Source organism: Thamnophis elegans, chromosome 2 (genome assembly GCF_009769535.1).
Source record: "Thamnophis elegans isolate rThaEle1 chromosome 2, rThaEle1.pri, whole genome shotgun sequence".
NCBI lineage: Eukaryota > Metazoa > Chordata > Lepidosauria > Squamata > Colubridae > Thamnophis > Thamnophis elegans.
In genome coordinates, this window is record NC_045542.1 from 146732227 (window position 1) to 146756433 (window position 24207).

At 45.3% G+C, this 24207-nt stretch overlaps 1 protein-coding gene across 1 annotated transcript; it reads left to right on the forward strand.

Moving 5' to 3' along the window:
• TRIM41 (tripartite motif containing 41) lies at positions 1-24207 on the forward strand. Its single transcript, XM_032208890.1, has 6 exons — positions 1-1564; positions 2694-2789; positions 3707-3937; positions 6621-6643; positions 21283-21410; positions 22223-24207. The coding sequence occupies exons 1-6, from the start codon at positions 641-643 to the stop codon at positions 22741-22743; spliced, it is 1923 nt and encodes a 640-aa protein (XP_032064781.1). The 5' UTR covers positions 1-640; the 3' UTR covers positions 22744-24207.

Sequence of the window (24207 nt, forward strand, 5' to 3'; positions counted from 1 at the left end):
CTTCCAGTGCCATTTGTCGGAAACCTGTAAAGCCGGATTTTCCGGCGTATGACCATAGCGACGTCCGACATGGAAACATCGGGATTGTGAAGATCGATACGGGCTTCAATTGGGCTCGTTTAAAACGGGCCGCGAAAACCCAACGAGGGCGGCAGGCAGACCTCGCAACGCGAAACTCAGCCCAGCGCATTCGTTAGGGACACCCGCGAGAGGAGGCGCCGTATCATAGAGTGGAGCCAACAGACGGTCTAGAACGCCTCGGGTTTTCTCTTTCAGTTCCGGTGTGAGAAGTGGTGGGGGGAGGTCATAGTTTGATATAGTTCGGTCGGTGGCGAGGGGTACGGACTGTCAGCCTGGTTCCGGCGGTTGGGACCCTTGAGGGGGAGCGAGGATAAGGAAGGCGCGAGCTCTTGGGGAGCAGGGAGGGAGCCTCGCAGGACTGGCAGATCCCGGGATTGGCCGAGCGGGCTGCGTGGGCCGAAGTGGAGTGCCGCGGCCTCCTCCCGAGTATCTTTGGGGAGGGAGCTTTTCGGCGGCGAGCAAGCAGGGAAGGGGCTGGAAGCCCTGGTAGGGCCGAGAGGAAACACTAGGCCGTTCGGCGTTTCTGGTATTTCGGGGCGTGGAGACATTGGAGGTCTCCATGGCAGCCGCAGTAGCTGCGGGGACCTCCGGCGCCCCTCTGAACGCCGTTGCTACCCTCCACGAGGAAGCCGTCTGTGCCATCTGCCTGGATTACTTCATAGACCCGGTGTCCATTGGATGCGGCCATAACTTTTGCCGCGTGTGCATCACTCAGCTTTGGGGTGCGGGTGGCGAGGAAGAAGGCGACGACGTGGGAGCCTCTGGCTCGGAGAGGGCTGATGATGATGATGATGATGATGATGATAGGGGGATCGATGACCTGGGCCCTGAGGAAGACGGGGATTACGACGACGATGAGAACGACCTGGAGGACAATGATTATTTAGATGATGGAGATATGGGCGACGAGGAAGATGATGATGATGATGTATCCAGGGACGGGTACGATGATGAAGATGAAGATGCCTGGGAGGATGATGACAGAGACTACTGGGAGCAGGACATATGGGATTCTACTATGGGGGATGATTTATTTTTTGATAATTATGATGAGGATGAGGAAGTAATGGATGAAGAGCCAGATGAAATGGCAGAATATGCAGTGCCGGCAACTCCGCCTACTCCACAACGACAATCTTTCACTTGCCCTCAGTGCCGCAAAACTTTTCCTCATCGCAATTTCCGACCCAATCTTCAGCTGGCTAATATGGTGCAGATCATCCGACAGATGCATCCACAACCACTGAAGCCTGCCAATACTTCAGCTGATGTGGTGGAGATGGAGGCAGCAGGGGATTCCTCAGGGGTGCCATCTATTTTAGCTGCAAGTCATGCTCCAAGAGCGCTGTGTGAAAAACACCAGGAGCCACTTAAGCTCTTTTGTGAGGCAGATGAAGAGCCCATCTGTGTAGTGTGCAGAGAGTCACGAACCCATAAACACCACAGTGTTATGCCACTAGAGGAAGTTGTGCAAGAATATAAGGTATGGAAAACAACCAGATGGTGTAAATACTACTATGTAATCTTGTTAAGTTGGAGCCTTCTGTGTTATAAAAGCATTTATAGTACTATAAATTTTGCCAGGCTTTGAGAAACATTAGTGACATACTAGTATATATATGGAGTCCCTGCTTTGCCTACAGAAAAAAACTCTGGGTGATGTGCTTATTTAAATATGTAAATATAAATAGATCACTAAAAGATATTTAGTAAGCATTCTCTTATTTAGCTGCTCTGTAATTTTTTGTCAAAACAGAATATAGTTCATTTCCCCGTTTAACCATAGAAGCTACAATTTTAAGTGATATAAGAGAAATATGGAATTGTGTAAAAGCTGTATTCTAAAGATAGGAAATCTGTTTGCATCAGAAATATCCAAATACAGTGTGGTAACTGTTGTGGCCCAGCAGGATCTGGTTGAGCTGCTGATGGACTCGGATAGCGAGGAACCATATGAGTCTGCCCTGGACGATGTGGAGGACTCTGTGCAGGGTTCAGACTCAGAGCAGGGACCAGAGAGACTGGTTGGCCACCAGGAGGTGCCTGAGGCATGGAGCAGTGGGCAGGATCAAAGGTAGTTTGTCCCTGATGCTAGATTGAGAAGGGCTGAGAAAGGGAAGCAGCAACTCCTAGGCAGACTCACAGATGATTAAGCACAGGTGGTGGTTGATTGGCCCATCCCAAGAGAGATTATAGGTGAGGCTTTGGGAGGGGACATTTGCAGGACACAACCGTTCAAATTTGTAGTTAAGAAAATCTATCTCTGTATTCTAGTGGTGTCTGTTCGTTTGGGACTATCTGCATTGCTTCATTTGAACTATCTGGGTTGCTGCAGAGCTACTCTCTTGAACGTGAGTTGCCTGGGCTCCCATCCAAAGGATTCGTTATCTCAGTAATTGAACAGTGGCAAACCGCCACGCTTGTGTTCTATTTTGTTCACAGGTGGGGGGTCAGAACAGGTAACTATGTTACCAGGACGTCAGGATTTAATACTTATTTCTCTGGACGTTGGATTTGAACTTCAAAAAAAGTTTCTGCCAGCTGCTTTTTTTATGAATGTAAAACATAAATACAATTAAGTTGTGGCATTCTTGTTATTCGGGTTGTTTTAGGCTAAAATCCAGGGTCACTTGGATCCGTTGAAAAAGAAACTTGAGTCAGTTCTGAAGCAGAAGTCAAGTGAAGAGGAGAAGATAACAGATATCAAGGTAACTTCAATATTTCCTTAATTCTCTTACATTTCCAATCAATCTCTTGTTTTGAAGGATCACCTTATTTTTAGTGTATATTTTTATTAATAAAGATTGGTGAAGAAATGTCTTGGTCTTAAGAGTGTGTGGTCGTCTTTGCATTAAGCAAATGATTCCTTTGGAATTATCCTGAAGTAAAGGATTTAGAGAAGTAGAAATCCCAGATTCTTAACTGACGTGCCTAGGATTCAGTCTGAATTTTAGAGGCCTGATTTTAACTATAAAGTATATAGATGGCTTTATCTGCCAGTCATGAGAATTGTGCAATCCCATTCTTCTAAATATATCTCAGAGGATCTGCTCATATTTCCTCTCAGTCTGAGGGTATATGGGTCCATCAGTATTAGAATTGGTCTCGTCTTCTAATTTCTTTAGTATTCTTCATGGTCTAAACAGAGGTGACGTTAAGTAGAATTTCAGGTTCTGCCTAGAAAATGCTTAAAATAGTTGAAATCAGCAGAGCTCTCTTCCTTTGTAGAAAGTCATTTTTTATTTCTTTCCTTGTAAACTGTATAACGATTGAAATTGTTTTTATTGATTTAAAACATTCATACAGCATTTATGAAGAAAGAATTTTAATAAAGTCAGTGAGGGTTGATTTATTCCTTGTGATTTTGCCTCAAGCATGAGTTTGGAAGTGGGAATAGATTTTTTTGTCTTTCCATCATAGACAAGCACAGATATGGCATCTGCCAGTTGTACAGATTGCTATGATTGCTGTTATTTATAAAATCAGGCAGGATTGTCTGGTCCTGCTGCCCGTTAAGGAAGCTGAAATAGATTTAATGTTCTGTGCCATAAAGTGGTATAATCCCAAATCTTGGCTGTGTACCTTCTTAGTGTTGCCTTCTTGTTCCTTTCTTCATCTGCCCCAGAACAAGATGAAACTTGATATGAAAGAGTTTGAGTCAGACTTTGAGCGGCTGCATCAGTTCCTGGTTGGAGAACAAGCTACACTGCTTCACCAGTTGGAAGATCGCTATGAGATACTACTAGGCAGCCAGAGTAGCAACATCTCTCACCTGGAGGAGCAAGGTGCTGCACTAAGCCGTCTTATTACAGAAGCAGAAGACAAGAGCAAGCAAGATGGTTTGCAGCTGCTCAAGGTAAAATCTCTTTTCCCAGTTGCCTGGATTCCTTTTTGTGACTGGTTCCAAGCATACTTGCCTGTTATATATATATTTATATTAAGAACAAACACAAAGATATAAGCCCTGGAATTGCTTAATCTGTTAAAAATAAGAATGTACCCTGTGGAATATGCATTGCTTTAAAAGCTATCCTGCTTGTTTTCGAAATCAAGCATGATTTTAACAATCCTGATTGTAGAATAAGAGCATAACAATTAACTAAAAGACATGCCTAAAGAAAGCAATGTTGAAATTGAGCCTTGAGAAACAGAGATTTCGAACTTAGAACCCTCAGATTGTATTATTGACATTTGGCAGTTGAATTTTGGCAGCCTGATTTCGGGCTGCTTTTTAGGGATAGTTAAGGATACTAGCGAAAGTAGTTTCTTTTCTAAGGATGTTCCATTTCCATTATTGCTAGCCTAACGAAAGGGCCCAAAATATGGCATAATTAGATAACCTCTACAGAAAATCTGACCTCTCAGTATTTCCCATTTTTATTTCAGGAGTATGTCTGGGTATCTGATACAACACCTCTTACTGTATTTGAACACTCAATTGTTTAATAGGAAATGGTCTATAATATGAATGCTAAAATGCCTGTGGATTTTAAGGATTTTTTTTTCAGCTGCTTAGGACTATTTCCTACAATGATTGTTTCTCACGTTGCAATGTGTGAAATTTAGTACATGTGATACATTATATGTTTGAAAACTGGAGTCTCAGATGAATAATATATTGGGGTTTGTAGATATTCAGACATTCACTTTGGAAAGGGTTTTGATTAATATTCTGTTCAACTGGAGAGAACCAGAATTTAGTAACCTGTCCAGATTATTGCATTAAATTAGATGTCCCACACTTTAGTTTGTATGATTTAGATGGTATTACACATATGTGGAAATGGCTTTTTTATATCTATGTTTGAATTAAAACAGGTTAGGAGGTGAGAGCTATTAAATGTAGGAGATAACAAAAATCATTTTTATGCTAATTTAGATAGCAGGTAATATTTTTCCAAAGCTGGAGTGGTTCTGGTAGCAAAAGTGGGCTAGAGCCACAAAGATATTTTCAGGGATCCTCTCAGCCTTCCATAAGGCCTTAAAGAAATGGGGGTCTGGAGGAGTGACTGAGCCTCTGCATTTGTTATGCTGATTTATGATTTGAATTCCTTTTTATCCCCTCTGCTGCTTCTGTGTGTTTTTCTGATCTTTTTGTTTTTTATTCTTTGTTTTCATATTGTCAGCTGCCAAATTTGAGATGAGCAGCCATAGAGAGAAAGAAAGACTGGCTGGATCAGAGGTCCCCATGATTTATTAATACCTATATATCCTATAAGAAGTTCATGAAACTTTTAAATGATGCTCAAAGTGTGGAGGCTAGTTTCCTAGGGGAGGGCAAGAATGCTGATTGTGTCAACAGTCCTTACTGCCTCTGACACTATGAGAAGCACTAAGTTAGGTTTCCTTTAAGCTTAGGAAAGGTTGAAAGAGAAATTTTAGATTTCAACAGCAAGAGATATTTATTTAAATAATTTATATATTTGCCCCACTCACCAAAGGATGATGACATATAAAGATTTTTTTTAAATCCCCAAATCTAAAGTTTATAAAATCAGTATATAGCATAAGGAGAGCACTTAAGGCATGGCTTTTTCCCAAGTTTTGGGATAGTGTGATGTTAAAGTGGAAGATAACGTGTGGATTGCATCAGGGAAGTATGGCAGTAGAATGTTTTTCTGTTTTTTGATGGTTGATTTTATTCTTTTTTGTTTCCATTATGTACATGTTTGATTATAAGACATCCAGAATTTGATTTAGGATGAACAGCTATCTATACAAATATTTTAAATAAACAAAACCTATAGTGTAGAACATACCTGGAGTTAAAAAAAAACACCATTCCACTTCAGATCACTGGAACAACAATATGCTATCAAGCAATGTAGCTTGATGTCAGGGTTAATGCTGGGAGTAATATCAAAAATTTTAATGCCTTCAGAAAGGGCAACTGGATTTTAACCATCCAGATCTTGGGGGGGGGGGGTGCTCTTATCCCAGGTGCAATAACAAAGTTCTATGAGCAGTTTCATACTAAGGTGGCAATTACCTGTTTAAAGTGAATCCTCCTGATATGCAATATATCTAGCCCAGGGGTCAGCAACCTGCGGCTCTTTCATCCCTCTGCTGTGGCTCCCTGTTGCTGGTCAACTCCACAATTGATAGGACTCTCAGGACCGGTAGAGGAAAAGGGATGTCGCGCTAGGAGGAGACTCTCTGGTGGGGGAACCGGAATTCTGGTCGGCTCCAGAATTGAATGGGGGGCTTCCGGGTAGGACCTTTGTGGCTCTTTTAGTGTTTAAGATTGCCGACCCCTGATCTAGCCATACAGTGTCAAGCATCTGGGTAGCATCTGTCACATTCAAGTCAGGAAGCCTGACAAGTAGTATTTCTTCAAAGAAAGCTTTTTGACAACAAACACAAGATTTGGAATCCCACAAAATTACCCCCTCCCCAAAAAAGCAAGAAGCCCCTTTCCAGAAAACATCTACAGGAAATTGTACAGAAAATTGGTTGTCTTCTTTCAATCTATTTGTTGTGTTTTATAACATCTAGGTGTGTAAGCATCCTAACCTCTTTTCTTCTTTTTCCCCCCCTAGGACTTCAAAGGCACTTTAGTCAGGTTGGTTGAATTTCTTTTGGTTATTTCTGGTTTACATTCCTGAAATTTGTGCTTCACTGTTAGCCAGGTTGTATCTGAAAGTCTCTTTAGAATGTAATGGCTTTTCACAAATACTTTTGAGCCAATTCTGCAAATGACCAGGCTGAGTACTTCAGAATATCTGGAAAATCTCATCATATTTTCACTTGGTTTGAGTTTAGTATTAGTTGAGGGTTTTTTACTATTTGCCCATCAACAGGAAGACACATACCTCAAAAAATGGTATGAAAACTTGGGATAGATCAATGTTCGAAGTTAAATAGCATTGAGGTTGGTTAATGCATGTATGGCAGTTTGCCTGGGAAACCTAGATCCATTTATTTATGCTTGGCCATTGGGGGGGGCAATATATGTGGAAGTATGTTAATAGTTTCAGCTCAAAAGATTGTGTAACTGGTAACATGCAGCTATAATTATTTTGCTGTGTCTAGCTGCTGCGGCTATTAGACTACATTAAAACATCATTAGCAAAGTTAATTTAAGAAGCTAAAATTGTGGCTTTTCAAAGATTTTGTTAGAATATTTACTGGAAACCTGTTCACTTAATATCTTTTCTGTGTGCATGGACTATCCAGAGAATTTCTACCCCTAGCTAATTTAGGATCCAGAGGAATTGCAGTATTTCAGTACTTCTCTCTATTGTGGTCAAGGATGGTATTTGTGGCAAAGTAGTTAGTTTGTTAATGTGGTAGACCTGACTTGGCCGCTAATCAACTGTTCCCTTATTGAGAACAGAATAAGTAGATCCAGGAAAAAATCTTCATATGCATGTGTTCAGAATGGTTTGATTCTGTAGAGAGAACAATAGCAAAGGCATTGCTACTACCCCATAATTCTTTACAGCACTCTCTGGGGGGTTTACAATATCAGCATATGTCCCCTAACAATCTGTGTCTTCATTTTACTGACCTCAGAAGGATGGAAGGCTGAAGGCCTAAGCCCTGTCAGAACTGAACTTCAAGCATTGGGCAGAGTTTGAGTGCAATACTGCAAATAGATTTGATGAGGGCCAACAAATCTTTCCCCTGTTTTTTTTATCATTCTCCTACAGTTTTAATGAATTAATCTCCTGGCTTCTTGTCCATTTCTGTGTGAAAATAATATGGAGAACTTATACAAATAGAAAAGTACTACTGTAGCAGCAGAGTTACCCTAGGAATAGACTTATCAGGTCCCAGTATGTTGTATTTTCTGTTCTACTTACTAAATGCTTTTCTTGCTGGTTGCCATGTCAAGATTCCGATGAAAAAACAAAAAAACAAGACAGCAATCTTAGTTTGAATGCTTCTTTATTGCACTGGTACTAACTGACCACCAAATTCTTGAAATAATTGTTGGAACTGCCGCTCCGTGCTTCACACCACCTTATAAGTCAATCCCCTGGGCCCCACCCAGCACCCTTGTGACAAATCCCTCCCAGGGTTCTGCCTTCCCTCCCCCTGAGTCCATCACCAGTGTCCTATAAGAATACATGCAACCAAAGACTCCCTACTCAACTCCCTCCCCACTCGTCTGTTCCTCCGTCCATTAATGAATAGTGTCATTTCGGTATTCGGACACGCCCTCAGGGAACATCAACAATGGATGCTTCTTCTGTAAGCCTTGATCACACTTGCGTCATGCTTCCTAGCGGTCCTGGCTTGCAGATAATGGCGGCCGCTATCTCAGCTGTTTCGTGGAAGCAGACTTGCGGCACGCCGAAGCCGCTCTGGAACTCCTCCATGCCGAGCCGAGCGGAGAGAAAGGCAGCAAGGCTCCAGCAGTCCTGGGCAGCCGGAACAGGGCAACGAAAAGCAGCTGGACGACAGTAGGAACCCAGCATACCCGAGTGGCAGTCTCGGCAACGCAGACGACGAGGCTGACATGCAGCCCTCTCTACCATGGAGCTGGTGTCTGGAACACAAAGACAACGGTGAGTAGGGGTAGATGGCCCCGGCTTCACTGGATACCTGCGGTGGAATCTTGTAGCCAATCGTGGGGCATTGACATCATAGCTAGGCACCCATGTTGCCTCAGCAAGAGGCTAACCCTTTCATAGTATCAGATATTACAGGTATCCCCCACGCATCCGGGCATTCAAGATCTCCTCTACCTCGTAATATTTACCCCCCCATCAACAACAGGACTGGGCTGTTCAGCTGGAGGGCCCCTTATTCGGCTTGTTTTAAGCAGTCGTAGGAGGCTACAATGAAAGACCGGATGGGTCTTACATAACAACTTTGGCAACTTTAACCGTACAGTTACGGGATTGATTATCTGTTTTATAGGGAAAGGCCAATATATTTAGGGCCTAACTTTTTGCAGGACACATCGAGCTTCAGATATTTTGCTGATAGATACCAGCTGTCCTACATAGAAAAGATTTTGCATCCTACGTTTTTTGTCTGCTTGTTTCTTATACTCCACAGCTGATTGCCATAAGGCATTTTGCACTTTTGCCAACACCTGCTGTGTTTGCTCAGCCCACTTTTGGACTCCTATATCCTCTAGTGGTGTTCTAGGACACTCAGGTATTGGAACAAATTCTTTACCTGTAATTACCTGAAATGGGGTGAATCCTGTATTGCCATGGACGGTATTATTATAAGCTACTTCAGCATATGGGAGGAGATCTGCCCAATCATCCTTCTGATAACGTATGTAGCACCATAAGTATTGCTCTACCATAGCATTTGCTCTCTCTGCAGCCCCATTGGTTGCTGGGTGAAATGCGGAACGAACCTTGGCTTGACCCTACTCTGGTCAGAAATTCCCTCCAAAACCGGGCAATAAATTGGACTCCACGATCCAATATAACCCTCTGTGGGATGCCATGCAAGTGGTATATGTGTTTTATAAAGAGTGTAGCTAACCTCTTAGCGGAAGGGAGACCTGAGCAGGCTATGAAGTGAGCCTGTTTTGAAAACAAATCTATAATGATCCCAATGACGTTATGACCCTTACTTTCCAGTAAACCTACGATGAACCATCGCAATCTGGTCTCATGGTCTTACAGGATTGGCCACTGCTTGTAACAGAGTGGTTTATCAAGATGAACCTTCGTTGTGGCACACACCATACAGCTTTGTACATAATCCTTTACATCTTTTTTTATCTGTGACCACCAAAACTGGCGGTTGACAAGATGAAGGGTTTTTACAAATCCAAAGTGACCAAAGGACCGGATAGCATGACATTGTTTTAGAACATTTATCCGAACAGTTAAGGGCACATACAACCTCTGACCCTTCCATACGAATCCATCTCTGTAAATAAATAAGGACTGATTCTCCGTATAAAACTGCTGTCTGAATAGCCTGGGTAATGTCCTCTCATGAGGTAAGTCATGTTACATTTGGGACTTCGGAGCCTCAAGGTCTCCCTAGGAATCACCTGGGAGTATGATGGCTTGTACTATTTCCTCACTGGCACTGTCATATTTTTCTGCACAGTGCATCCACCAGAGAATTATTTCTTGCTGGTATGTACCGAAGCATGAAATTAAATCTACAAAAATATAACACCCACTTCACCTAATTTGGCGACAACTGGCGAGTCTGTAAGGCCTCTAGGCTCTTATGATCCGTCCAGACTTCGAATGGTAAAAAAAAAACCTTTTTGGAGATGTTGCCAAGTGGTCAACGCCCACTTTACTGCAAAGGCCTCCTTCTCCCAAATCAGCCAATTTCTCTCAGTCTTGGACAATTGCCTTGAGGTGTAGGCCCAAGGCTGGAGAATTCCCTCCCTGTTCTTTTGTAACAGGACTGCAGCCACTGCTACATCACTAGCATCTGCCTGAATTACAAAAGACTCATCTGGCTGGGGATGTTGCAACACCGGCTCCTTTGCAAACAGTGTTTTTAATTGCTCAAAGGCATGTTGACACTTAAGTGCCCATTGTAGTGGAAAACTAGGATGAGATTTTTTAGTCAAATGTTTTGTCTTTAACAGGTCAGTAAGTGGCAGTGCCACTTGGGCAAACGACAGGATGAACTGGCAGTAGAAATTGGTGAATCCTATAAAACTTTGTAATTGTTTTCGTGTTCTGGGTGCCTGCCAGTCGATCATTGCCTGGACTTTTGGGGGGTCCATTTTGATCCCTCTCTGGGATATATGAAACCCAAGATAGTCTTATTGGGTACGGTGAAGTTCACATTTGAACCATATGGAGTTTCACATATAATCGGGTGTCCAATAATTTTTTGAGGATTTGAAGCACTAAAATCACATGTTCTTGCATTGTTTTGGGGTAGATAAGTATATCATCTAAATACACCAAAACTCTGTTGTCGAGGTGTTCATGCAATACCTTATTAATAAGCTGCATGAACACCGCAGGAGCACCTTGTAGCCCGAAGAGCATTACCTGAAACTGGTAACTACCAAGGGGATAATTGAATGCGATATTCCTTTCTTCCCCAGCTTTTCACTCTTACCCTGTAATACGCTTCTCTCAAATCTAGTTTGGTAAAAACTCACCCTTCTGCCAATCGGGTCATATCCGTCATCAAAGGAAGCAGATAGAAATGTTCCATGCACACTGCATTAAGTCCTCTAAAGTCTACACATAAGCAAAGACACCCATCGTTCATCTACTGAAATAGGACTGACCGGTGCTGCTATCCTTGACCTGGCAGGTTGGATAAACCCCCGTTTTAAATTTTTGTCAATGTAAGCCCTCATCTCCTTGAGCTGCTGCGGAGTCATGGAATACATTCTGGGTTTTGGTAGAACAGGTCCAGGGAGAATTTCTACTCTGCAATCTGTCAATGTTCCAAATAGCATCCAAACGTAAATCAGAGCCCAAGGCAAAGTATTGTTCAAAGTTCCAATTTATTAAAAGAGCCATGTTGGCACATCTGGGAAAACCCGAATCTGAAAGCTTCCCATTTTTCCCCACCTAGTTGAAAGTTCAAGATCTTGTCTCCATGCCCACAAGTCCATCACATGGTCCAATCTCCCACTGCCATGCTGGCAGTTCCACCCATCCAGTTCCAGTCAGGTGCAGAAGGGCAAAGACAAAGGATGACCTTGGCTTTCTAGACAGAATTTTGTTATGGCTACATAGCATCTAACGCCATACAATCCCCCCTCCCATTTTTCAACAATACAAAGTGCATAGTAGAATAATAGAAAGTGTAGCAGGCCAAAGATCCCAAAGAAAAGATGCTGCAGGCCTGACAAGCGGCCTCTCCTCAGAAGAAAAGTGTATCCTGAAAAGAGAATAATGTGGGGGTTAACATAAGCATAACTAATCACCCCCCTCCCCCCAGAGGGGCCCGTTTGCTTATCGGGAAATTTATCATGGAATTGTTTTACTAACTTTTCAGCTTTTACATTCCACCTTTTCACCTGTGTAAGGCTTCCGACAAAGGGTACTTCCAATGCACTAAATATCGCAAACGACCTCTATACAATCTAGAATCTAAATTTCTTTTCACTTCATAGTCAGCTTTTCCCTGTATCACCACTGGAGGAAGGGTTGGTTGGGTCAGAGGTCTTAGATTAGACCCAATCACAGGTTTCAGTAACCTACAATGAAAGACTGGGTGAATTTTCCCTAAAATTCTGGGTAGCTGACCTGTAACTGGGTTAATTATTTTCACTATTGGGAAGGGACATAAAATTTTGACCCTAATTTCTTGCTAGGCATCCTTAACCTTATGTATTTGGTAGACAAGAAAAGTTTATCCCCCACACGGGTGCTTGTCAGCTTGTTTCTTGTACTTTTCTGCTTCCTCTGCCAGAGCTTTTTTCGTATTCTCCCACCCTTTTTTGAGAGTGTCCATCCATTCAGTCAGAGACATGGAGGAGGGAGTCCTCTTGGCAGTTTAGGCAAGCAAACAAATTCCATGCCGCTGATAACTTGAAAAGGAGTTAAATCAGTACTGCTGTGGACAGTGTTGTTATATGCGACTTCGGCGAACAGTAGCAGGTCCGACCAATAGTCCTGCTGGTAATGTAACATAACAGATTTATTGTTCAACTATTGCGTTTCGCTGCTCTGTTTGTGCTCAGATGGAAGGCTGAGCTGAGTCCTTGCGTGGACCCAATGGCCCTCAGGAACTCCCTCCAGAACTTGGCGCTGAAGTGAGAGATGATTCTCCTGGGTACTCCATGTAGGCGGTAAATGTGTTTGACAAACATCTTTGCTAGCTTCTTTGCAGATGGTAATCCTGAGCAAGCGATGAAATGAGCTTGCTTGGAAAATAAGTCAATGACTATCCAGATTATTTTATTTCCGCCACTTTCTGGGAGCTCTACGATGAAATCCATTGCAATCTCTTCCCATGGTCAGTTGGGGCTGGCCACCTGTTGCAGTAATCCAGGGGGCTTGCTTGGCCGTATATTCATGGTTGTGCAAGTGGCAGAACTTTTCGCGTAGTCTTCCACTTCTACTTTCATTTTAGGCCACCAAAACTGACGTCTGGCAAGGTGGAGAGTTTTTAGGAATCCAAAGTGACCTCCCAACTTTTCGTCATGGCTTCGCTGTAGTACTTCCAGCCTCATGTTCGCAGGGATGTACAGTTTGGATCCTTTCCAGGCAAAGCTGTCTGTCATTGTCAGGATGTCTTTGTTGTCGTTGAGCCAGGGGTCAGTTGGCAGTGCTGATTTCATTGCTGCGGTCAGCTTGTCTTGGCTGAGAGTAGGCTGCCTTCTGGTCTGGCCTCAGGTGGTGACTTGAGCTGCCATTTGGTTGGGAGGAATTATGGCATGAATCACCTCCTCCCTCCAACTGTCATACTGCGGTTTCCTAGATAAGGCATCCTCCAGCAAGTTCTTCCCAGCAGGGATGTGCTTCAGTTCGAAGTTAAATCTCCTGAAGTATTGTGCCCAGCAGACTTGCTTTGGAGACAGCTTATGGGGGCTTTTTAGGGCTTCGATGTTTTTATGGTCAGTACAGACCTCAAATGGCACTCCCTCTCCCTCTAGGAAATGTCTCCAGGTGAGTAGTGCCCAACGGGCCGCATAGCTTTCTTTCCCCCAAATGGCCCACCTTCTTTCCGTGGCAGCGAGTTTTTTGGAGATATAAGCGCATGGCAAGAGTTGTCCCTCTTTATTCTTCTGCAACAACACTGCCGTTACATCCACTTCACTAGAATCTGCCTGGATTATAAATTGCTTTTCTGGGTCGGGGTGTTGCAGAATGGACTCTTAGGCAAAGAGCCGTTTTAATTTCTCAAATTCCTTTTTACAGTTCCATTGTCCACCTAATAGATTGGTTTGGCTTTGGCTTTGGCTTTGTTGGGGATGGCTCTGGTTTTAACAGTTCAGTCAGGGCAAAAGCCGGGATGAATTGCCAATAGAAGTTAGCAAATCCCAGGAAACTTTGTAGTTGTTTGCGGGTGCGTGGAGGTTCCCATTCTAGCATAGCTTTCACTTTCCCTGGGTCCATTTCTATCCCTTCACTGGAAATACGATTCTCAAGATAATCCAGGGAGGTTTTGTGGAATTCACACTTCGATAGTTTTGCGTAGCACTTGGCAGCCAGAATTTTTTCCAAGACTTGCTGCACCAGTTTTACATGCTCTTCTAAGGTCTCCGTAAAGACAAGAATATCATCAAACTAAAGAAGCACCCCCTTGTAAAGGTGCTTATTTTAGAATTTGCTGGATGCCTGGAAGTTTAGCGTCTATTGCAGGGGCTGCAGGCTCTGGATTGTCTGCTTTACGGGGCATGATGGTCCCCGGATGGCCTTCTGGCTTCATGGGGTGTAGCGGCCCAATGCCTAGGGTCAACTTTCAATAGCCGTCCTCCCACTTTATGGTAGGTGCCCATTTGTCCAGCCATGCAAGCCCCAAGATGATTGATTCATTCATTTTTGGTGCTATGATGACTCTGAGGAGTTCATGGTGGCGCCCTATCTGTAACTACACCAACTCGGGGATTAGCTTGGCCAGGGTCCCTCCGATTAGCGTCCCATCGATTTGCTCAAACCATATGGGATGGGCTAAGGATCTTGAGAGTATTCCCAGGTGCTCTACAATGGACATGCTAATTAAGCACTGGGTGCAATTTGTGTCAACAACTGCCTCAATTTCCCCTTCTACCTCCATCTCGGGCACTATAAGTTTGGCTTTGATGGCAAAGGGACGGATCGCTGCACTTACCATCGGGTCCTCTTCGCTGTTTTCCTCCTCTGAGCTTGGATGGGTTTCACCGTCTGGTGGAGTCACCGTCTGGTGGGAACAGCTCCTTCAATTTGTTCAGGTGGTTTTTGTGGAGCCCTCTTTGTTCCACTGGCAGCTTGGGTTCTTGCTTGTGGGATTGGGGCTGGGTCCTAGCATTCCAACACTATTTTGGGGAAGGTGTTTCAGCTTGCTTTGTTTGGGTTTGGCGGCCCAAAGGTCTTCTAGCAGGCTTTTAAGTGGTAGGTTTTCAATGGGGGTGAAGTTCATGATCCAAAATAACTGCCACAGTATACCAATTCTGGATACATTCCAGCACCCCTCTAATGCTGCATGCCTTTCTCAGTTCGGGATCTAGGGCATCCTTGAACATGTGTACAAGGAGTCATTCTGGCCAGTCCAGTAGCTTTCCAGCCGCCCTTCTAAACTCCCAAACTAATTCCGGGACAGATGGCCTGGCACAACCCTTGGATTTGCTCTTCTGCGTCCACATGTTGAGCCACATTGTTAAATCGGATCCGCATCAGTTGAACAAATCTGTCGGCGTCTTCTAATTCAGGAGCTGTCTCGTCGTGAAGCTCCTCTACTCATTCGGACGCTTCTCACTCGTGCATCCCCTCTGCTATGGCTGAAACCAGCTCTTGGTTGGAAGGGTATTGATCTCCAAATTGATCAATGTGTGCCTGACTCGATTTAGGAAGTAGGCTAGCTTCCCAAGGGTCCCATCAAACGTTGCCCGAAATCGGGGAGGCGTGGGAGTCACCGGGGCTGGCGCCTGGATTTCCACGGGCGGTTGGGCAGGCACTTGGGGCTGGGAGGGCCCTTGCGGCGCTGCTCCTGGTGGCTGTTGTTGGGCAGGAACCTGTTGGAGCATTGCAGCTTGGGATTACCCCTGCAGTGGCGGTTGGGCCCGAACCACTTGAGGAGTCACTACTTAAGGTTGAACCACCCCAATCGTCTGCATCGGTGCCATCTGTTGAAGGGGGGGTAGGCATCCACTGGTATTGCACCCATCCATGGCCCAGGAAGAAAGCCCACCCCAGTGGAACTTGACTCGCTGGCTGCAACCCAAACATGGGTGGCTGGCTAGGGGAAAAAATCCCCCAAACGCTTTGCTGCTGGCTAGGTTGACCTCCCTATCCTGGTTGATGGGCCATCTGTGCTTCGGGGTGAAGGGGTGCTACCATTGGTCTCATTCCAGTGGCAAGGTTTTGGGCTGACCCGCTTTTTGCTGTATGGAAGGAGCATAAATTCCCACTACAATGCGTTGTGTAGTCTTGACCCAAGAAGGCGAATGTTGGTTGAGCCATAGTTCACCTGGGTGGTTCAGAGCTAGGGCAAGGGTTGATTCCACTCACGTTAAACTGTCCAAAGTGGTCTGGAAGGCCAGTCAGTGACTGACTGCGTGACAGTGGCTGGGATCCCCAATCTTAGGAGTGCTTGGTTGGCGTTTGCTTTGGTCTCCTCCATTCATGGGTTGGGGCTGATCCTGTATCCATCTGTGAGTCCAACAGCCACTCCTTAGGGGAGGTGAATCTCGAGGCTCCGTCTTTCGGAACCAGGTCCGATTGCAAGGTGTGCCTTGGAGCTGGCTCTTTGTGCCTGGCTCCCAGCTGGCGTTCCCTTTCCGAGGCCTCCTCAGCTTCCACCACGGCTTGGGAAGGCACGTAGATGGTCTCAAAATAGATAGGCAATTTGTCATCTGCTGCTTCCGCTGTGGGTTTCTTCTCTTCCTCCATCTTCCTTTAGTCTTTATGCCACCCAAGTTTGAGTCGGCGCTGTGGCAGGGGTTTTGCCAATGAAGTCTGAATCCCATGACTCGATGGTGGTTTTGTAATGGACCCATAGGTCAAGGATTAGGCTTCTGTCCTCTGGAGCCCTAGAGACGGTCATCTCAAAACTACAATTCAGTTGCAACCTGAAGTGATAGGGTAACCCCTGACACAAGAAGGCTTGTCACAATGTCCGGTCAAGGCCCCCCCTTAAATTGATGTATAACTAACCATTCAGGCCATCCTCGTACCTTGCCGACTAAATGTCGGAAATCTCGAATGTACTCCTTAACTAGCCTACCTCTTTGCTTGATAACCAGCAGGTCCCCATCCACCTGTAACAACCTACTCCCGTCCTCAAACCTTTCCTGCAGCACAGTTAAGGAGAGACCTAGGTCCTCCAGTTCTGCCACGTGGTCGCCATAAAGATCGGCCACTCACTCCGCAACCTCATCCTATACTACTGTTACAGTCATCACTCGGTCCCATTGGGAGGTGAACTGGTGCCCATACCTGTCCATGTGGTTTAATACTTGTTTGATAAACAAAGCCACATTCCCCAAACTCCAATTAAATGTTGCTCTTAATGCAGGAGGATCCTGGCATCGGGCCTATACCCGCTGCTGGTTGGCCAAGTGAGGGATGGGTCTTATAATTCCTGGTCTCACTCCAGCGGACCCCAACCCATGGGTATCCTCACCAGCCCGTACAGATTCTGTGGATGGACACTGGACAGCTGCTCTTAGAGGCTCTGCGCCTCATGCCTTCTCCCAGGGACCGGAATTCTCTTGCGGGACGCCCTCTCAACTGGCGAGACTTAGGCGAAGGAGGACGAAATGCTGGGGGTGTATCATGCCAAAGACTACTCTGCACTGGACCTCCAAACCCTCTAGCCTCAAACATTTCTTATAAAGCCTCGATGGTTTGGCTACCCACTGCTGTGGAGTAGTTCCATTTGTCATCAATTGAAATGTGCCTTTCTCTCCATTGGAAAAATGTGTTCCCAAAGGGGTCAGCACAGGTCCTGAGACAGGTAACCCCCAAGAGTTCCCAGTATCCAAAGGTCCCAGCCACCATGTTGCTTTACCATCCCGACCCTCAGCAAATCGCCCAGGATCTTCACATGGAACCTGGCATTCAGGGCATTCCTTTGGACATATGTCCTTCACCACCACCTCTGCTGTTCCAGCCTCCACCACAGTTGTCTTCGTGGTGGTATCAGACGTCTCCAAATCTATTGCCTCCAGTCCCAAGACAGTACTTTCAGCCATCATAAGTAGAAGTAAAGTGAGCTGAAGGTTCCAATGAAACAACAAAAAAACCAAGACACCATTCCTGGTTTGAATGCTTCTTTATCGCACCAGTACTAACTGACCACTAAATTCTTGAAAAATGGAATAATTGTTGGAGCTGCTGCTCCATGCTCCCACCACCTTATAAGCCAATTCCCTTGGCCCCACCCAACACCCTTGTGACAAATCCCTCCCATGTTTCTGTCTTCCCTCCCCCTGAGTCCATCACCAGTGTCCTATAAGAATACATGCAATCAAAGACTCCCTATTCAACCTTCTCCCCTCTGGTCTGTTCCTCCGTCCATTAATGAATAGTGTAATTTTGGCATTCGGACACGCCTCCAGGAATGTCAGCAATGCCCACCTCCTTCTTAAGCCTTGATCACATTTGAGTCATGCTTCCTAGTGGTCCTATCTTGCAGTTAATGGTGGCTGCTATCCCAGCTGTCCGGCGGCTCGCAGAAGCAGATTTGCGGCACACTGAAGCTACTCCAGAACTCCCCCATGCTGAGCCAGAGAGGAAGGCAGCTGTTAGGGTTTCAAATATCATCCAAAAGTAAATCAGAGTCCGAGCCAAAGCATTCCGCAAAGTTCCAATTTATTAAGAGAGCCATGTTGGCACATCTGGGAAAACCCGAATCTGAAAGCTTCCAGGTTTTTCCACTCAGTTGAAAGTTTAAAATTCAGCCCCTACACCCACAAATCCATCACATTGTCCAATCTTCCCCTGCCACACGGCAGCTACCACCAATCCAGTTCCTGCTAAGTGTAGAAACAAAGGATGATGTTGGCTTTCTAGAAATTTTTTTGTTATGGCTACATATCACCCAATTCTTTATAACCCCCCTTCCATTTTCCCACAATAGAAAATGCATAATAGAATAATATAAAGTGTGGCAGGCCTAAAGTCCAAAAAGAGAAAAATGGCTTTCAAGCCTGACAGGCAGCCTCCCCTCAGAAGAAAAGCATGTTCATCAGGTCCTCTTTGCTGCTGTTTTCCTTCTCCGAGCCTGGAGGGGTTTCACCCTCTGGTGGACTCTCTTCTCAGGCTGGGGAGAGGCTTCATCCATTTGGTGAGCAAGATGACTCTTTTTGGTAGTTTTCGTGGGGCTCTCTTCATCCCACTAGTGGCTGAAGTATGTGCTTGTGAGGCTGGGGCCAGGGCCAAACATTCTGACGCTCTCTGCCCATGTTGGCGACACCTGTAGCACTTTATTGCTCCAGACGATTTTTGGATAGGCTTGCTTCGTTTGGGTTTGGCGTCCCAAGGGTATTTTAGCTGGCTTTTCAGTGGTCGGCTTTCGGTGAGGGTGAAGGTCGTGGTTCAGCATAACTGTGGTGGTGTATCAATTCTGGATGTGCTCCAGCACCCCTCAGATACGGCACACCCTTCTCAGTTCGGGATCTAAGACATTCTTGAACATATGGACTAGGAATCGCTCTGGCCAGTCTTGTACTTTTCCAGCCAGTTTCCTAAATTGCCGCACTAGTTCTTTCACTAAGCTTGCCTTTCACCCTTGGATTTCCGCTTCTGCTTCCACATGTTCAGCCACACTGCTAAATCTGATTTGCATCAGTTGAACAAATCCATCAGCATCTTCCAATTTAGGAGCTGCTTCATCGTGGACCTCCACTACCTACTTGGACACATCCCCCTCATTCATTCCTTCCATTATGGCCAAAACTAGTTCCTGGTCGGAAGGGTATTGACTTCCATATTGGTTGATGTGTACCCAAACTCGATTTAGGAAATAGGCTAGCTTTCCAGAAGTCTCATGAAACGTCGCCCAAAATCAGGGAGGTGAAAGAGCCGGTGGGGCTGGAGCCTGAATTTGTGCAGGCAATTGGGCAGGCATTTGGGGATGAACCCCTCTCCCCTTGCGGCGCTAATCCTGGCAGCTGCTGCTGGGCAGGGACCTGCTGGGGAATAGCAGCTTGGGGTTGGAATGCCCCAGACGCCTGCATTGGTGCCACTTGCAGAAGGGGCTGGTGTCCACTGGTACTGCACCATCCTTGGCCGGGGTAGAAAGCCCATCCCGCCGGAATTTTACTCACTGGCGGCAACCCATTTGCTGGCAATTGGTTTGGGTTTGGAATCCGCCCAAAACTCTGCTGTGGGCTGGTCACCAGCTGGCTAGGTTGACCCCTCCAGCCCTGGTGTTGGGTCCTCTGTACCCTGGGGTTAAGGGGGGCTGCTATTGGTCCTGTTCCAGTGGCAAGGTTGTGGGCTGACCCGCTTTTCACTGTGTGGAATGAGCAAGTATCTCAATTCCGGAGCACTACGGAGTCTCGACCCGAGAAGGTGAACATTGGCTGGGCCAGAGTCCACCTGAGGGGCTTGGTGCTAAAGCAAGCAGTCGCCCCATTCACGTTAAGTTGTCTGAATTGATCTGGAAGGCCGGCCAGCGACTGACTGTGTGACGGTGGTGGGAATCCCCAATCTTCAGAGTGCCGGATTGGTGTCTGCTTTGGCAGCCTCCATTCATGGGCTGAGGCTGATATCGCACCCGTCTGTGGCTCCAACAGCATCTCCATAGGGGAGGTGACTCCCACGGCTTCGCTCTGCAGGGTATGGTCCGGCTACGAGGTTTGCTCAGGAACCAGCTCTTTGCGCTGGGATCCCAGCTGGTGTTCCCTCTCTGCGGGCTCCACAACTTCCCCCACAGCTTGGGAAGGCGAGTAGATGGTCTCGACATAGATCACCGAGCCGTCATATACGGCTCCCTCGGTGGATTTTTTCTCTTCCTCCATCTTCGCTGCGTCGCCCGGGTTCGGGTCGATGATGGGGCTCAGGACCCCGGACAGCACCCCAAGGTTCGGGGTAGCTGGTGAAGTATTTTAAAGGAGATTCGGGTTAATGTCAGGGTTCCAAATAGCATCCAAAAGTAAATCAGTGTCCAAACCAAAACATTCCTCAAAGTTCCAATTTATTAAGAGAGTCATGTTGTCACACCTGGGAAAACCCGAATCTGAAAGCTTCCAATTTTTCCCACTCAGTTGAAAGTTCAAGATCCAGCCCCTAAACCCACAAATCCATCACATGGTCCAATCTTCCCCTGCCACGCTGGTAGCTTCCACCCATCCAGTTCCAGCCAGGTGTAGAGACAAAGGATGTCCTTGGCTTTCTAGAAAGAATTTTGTTATGGCTACATATCACCCAACTCCCCCCTCCCACTTTCCCACAATAGAAAATGCATAATAGAATAATAGAAAGTGTGGCAGGCCTAAAGTCCAAAAAGGAAAATATGGCTTTCAAGCCTGACAGCAGCGAGACTCCAGCAGTCCCATGCAGCCAGAACGGAGGAGCAGCTGGATAACGGTAGGAACCCAGCACACCTGTGTGGCAGCCTTGGATGATGCGGATGACTTGGCTGACATGCCATTTATCTTGTCTTATATGTTTGCTCTCTATATGGTCCCTTTGTCAGGTGTGAGAATATCACATTCCAAGATCCAGAGATGCTGCCAGTGGACACAGGAAAGAAATACCGAAACTACTTCCTTATAGATGTTTTAATGAAGAAAATGGAGAAGGTCTTTAGCAAAGCCCCTCAAGGTAAGAAAGTAACTGAGATGCTTTTGTACTGCAGTTAGACATGCAGAGAAAAATACACTTGATCCTAGACATGTTGTACATACTTGCCTCTCCTCTCTCTTCAAGAAAGCAGAACTCTTGAATCAGGCATTATTTCAAAAGAAAACTTTTATTGAGAGAAAGTGATAGCAAGTAAAGCAAGGCAGGATCTGAAGTTCCTTCCCAATAGGGAGGGGTTTTCTGCAACGTTTAACCTATGTCCAGTCCAAGGTGAGCTAATCCACAGGTGCAAAGTTGGGAGAACAACTCGAGCTGAGAAGGTGGATAAGAAGCTGTTCTCATGGCGCCGCTTTGCCCATTCTTTTGGAGCTGAGATAAAACAAATGGCCCCAGACCAATCCCTCCCCCTGCTTTTCCCAAGTGACAGGAAGACCAGAAACAGGAAAGAGGTTTGTAAAGGAGCATCCAGGGCCCACCTCCCTGCCAGAATGGCAGTGTCCTGATAGGGATCTAAGGGACCTGACAGATGTATACATCCACTGTGCAATGGAAGCTAAGAATTTATTTATTGTAAAAATGTCATTAGAAGAGGAATAGAAACTGCAGAAATAGTTATTCATATAATCCATGCTGTGAAAACCTTTTCTTTTTAGACCTACCCTAGTGTTTTGCAGGAGTTCAAATAGATGAGTGTTTCTCAAACTTCACAAATGCTGGCTGGGGAATTTGGGGAGTTGAAATCCACACATCTTCAAATTTTGAATAACACTGTTACAGAGACCAAAGTTCTGCTCCCTACTTAAACCGTTTTGCTCTTTTTTTCTCTCTTACAGTGGATTTGACTCTGGACCCTGAAACAGCTCATCCACGGCTCACAATTTCCTCAGACTGTCGCAGCGTCCGACTTGGGGAACGTTGGCGGGATCTGCCGGATAACCCAAAACGCTTTGATTCCGACTACTGTGTGTTGGCCTTGCAGGGCTTTACGTACGGTCGCCACTACTGGGAAGTGGAGGTGGGTGGCCGGCGAGGGTGGGCTGTAGGGGCAGCCCGCGAATCGGCCAGACGAAAAGAGAAGTCCAGCAGTGGTTCCCACCAGAAACGGGAGATCTGGTGTGTAGGAACCAATGGTAAGAAGTACCAGGCTTTGACTAGCACTGAGCAGACATCCCTCTCTCCAGCTGAGAAATTACGGCGCTTTTGTGTCTACCTTGACTATGAACGAGGCCAGCTAGGATTCTACAATGCTGAAAACATGGCTCATATTCACACCTTCAATGCTTCATTTCATGAGCGCATCTTCCCCTTTTTCCGCATTCTTTCTAAGGGGACCCGCATAAAAATCTGCAATTGATGCCATTGCGGCTATTGCATATGGCTGAATTTATCCCTTGAGGCCTCTGCTTCATCCCACCCCCACTCCCCACCAAATTATGCTGATAAGAGTTTCCCATCATCCTTGGACTTTGGTAGATTCCTTATCTAGCTCTTATATTGGATTCCTTTTGACAGGGATTCTTCCCTTCAGTGAGTTCAGTTTTGCACAGTTCTACTTCTCTGGTACTTGACCAGGTCATGGGTCTGATTTTATCTTGCTTATGGTTCAGATCCATTTTGGCAAGAGAGAGGGAGGGAGAGGGAGACCTGCTTCTTTCTCTTTCCTTATACTTTTGGGGTATGATCACACGTCACCTGATTATACTATTCTCATTTTTAGATAGCTGAGACCCTGACCTTCCATGTCTCAAAAGAGAACTTAGACTTTATTGAGCATGCAATTATAATGATTGGTGGGACCTCCCATGGCTTTTTGACTTGGGTTAAGCAAGCCAAAGCTTGTTCTTGACTGTCTTGAGATTACTCAAAACTTTATAGTCAGGCTTTGACAACTTAAACAATAGACCTATGTGTGATAACTTTTCTGTTTTGAATTCCCCTGATCAGACAAGAGGACTGTTCCAATATGTTCTTGGGGTTCGATCAAAGTCCATGCTTCAACTGGGATAAAGAACATGTGGCCCTCCATATGTTACTGAAGGAAAGTTTCTAAGAGCCCCAGCAATCATAGCCTATGTTGAAGGATATAGGAGTTGTGATTCAATAACATCTGGAAAATCAATAGCCCTAGTGTTACGTCCGTGTTGTTGTCACCACAGCCCAGATTCCTGAAGCCCTCACAATAGCTTTGCATTTTAAAGTAAGGATCTGTAAATTATTACGTTTTTGAGAGATTCCTAATGCTACTATTCCTCTTCAATTGCTCCAATACAAGTATTCTGATTTCCTGTTTTTGCAATTTACTAATAGCCTTTTGAAAAAAAAAAAAAACCAATTGCAAGTTCTGTCCCATGTTCTTATTTACGCTTGTTTCATGTAATGTTCCATTTGAACTGTCTCTTAATCTTTGATGCTCTTTTCTATCTTTCCTGCCATTTATCTATTCTAAAATGTCATGCTGGCCATTTGGAGCAATGACAGTACCTAGTGCTGTTGAGCTGTTGAATGTCAGTCATGATTGTAGATGTATGTGTGCTATCCCATCAGATGCTAAGATCCCATTATTGCTATCTTACTCATCCTGTCTTCTCACTATCTGCTTTAAATAACCTATTTTAGTCATTCACTAGTTTTAGCCTTCACTGTGGAGCCTTGAACCTCTGAAGGCTTTAGCTATGCCAGCCATATGTTGGGTATTTTTAAATTCTTTTTGGCTTGACAGAGCTGCTTCTAAACTATTTTTTGCTAACAATATTAAAAGGAAATCTACTTTTTTGTGAAAAGCTTGCGAGATAAAGTAATAAACAATTAAATGTTAAAA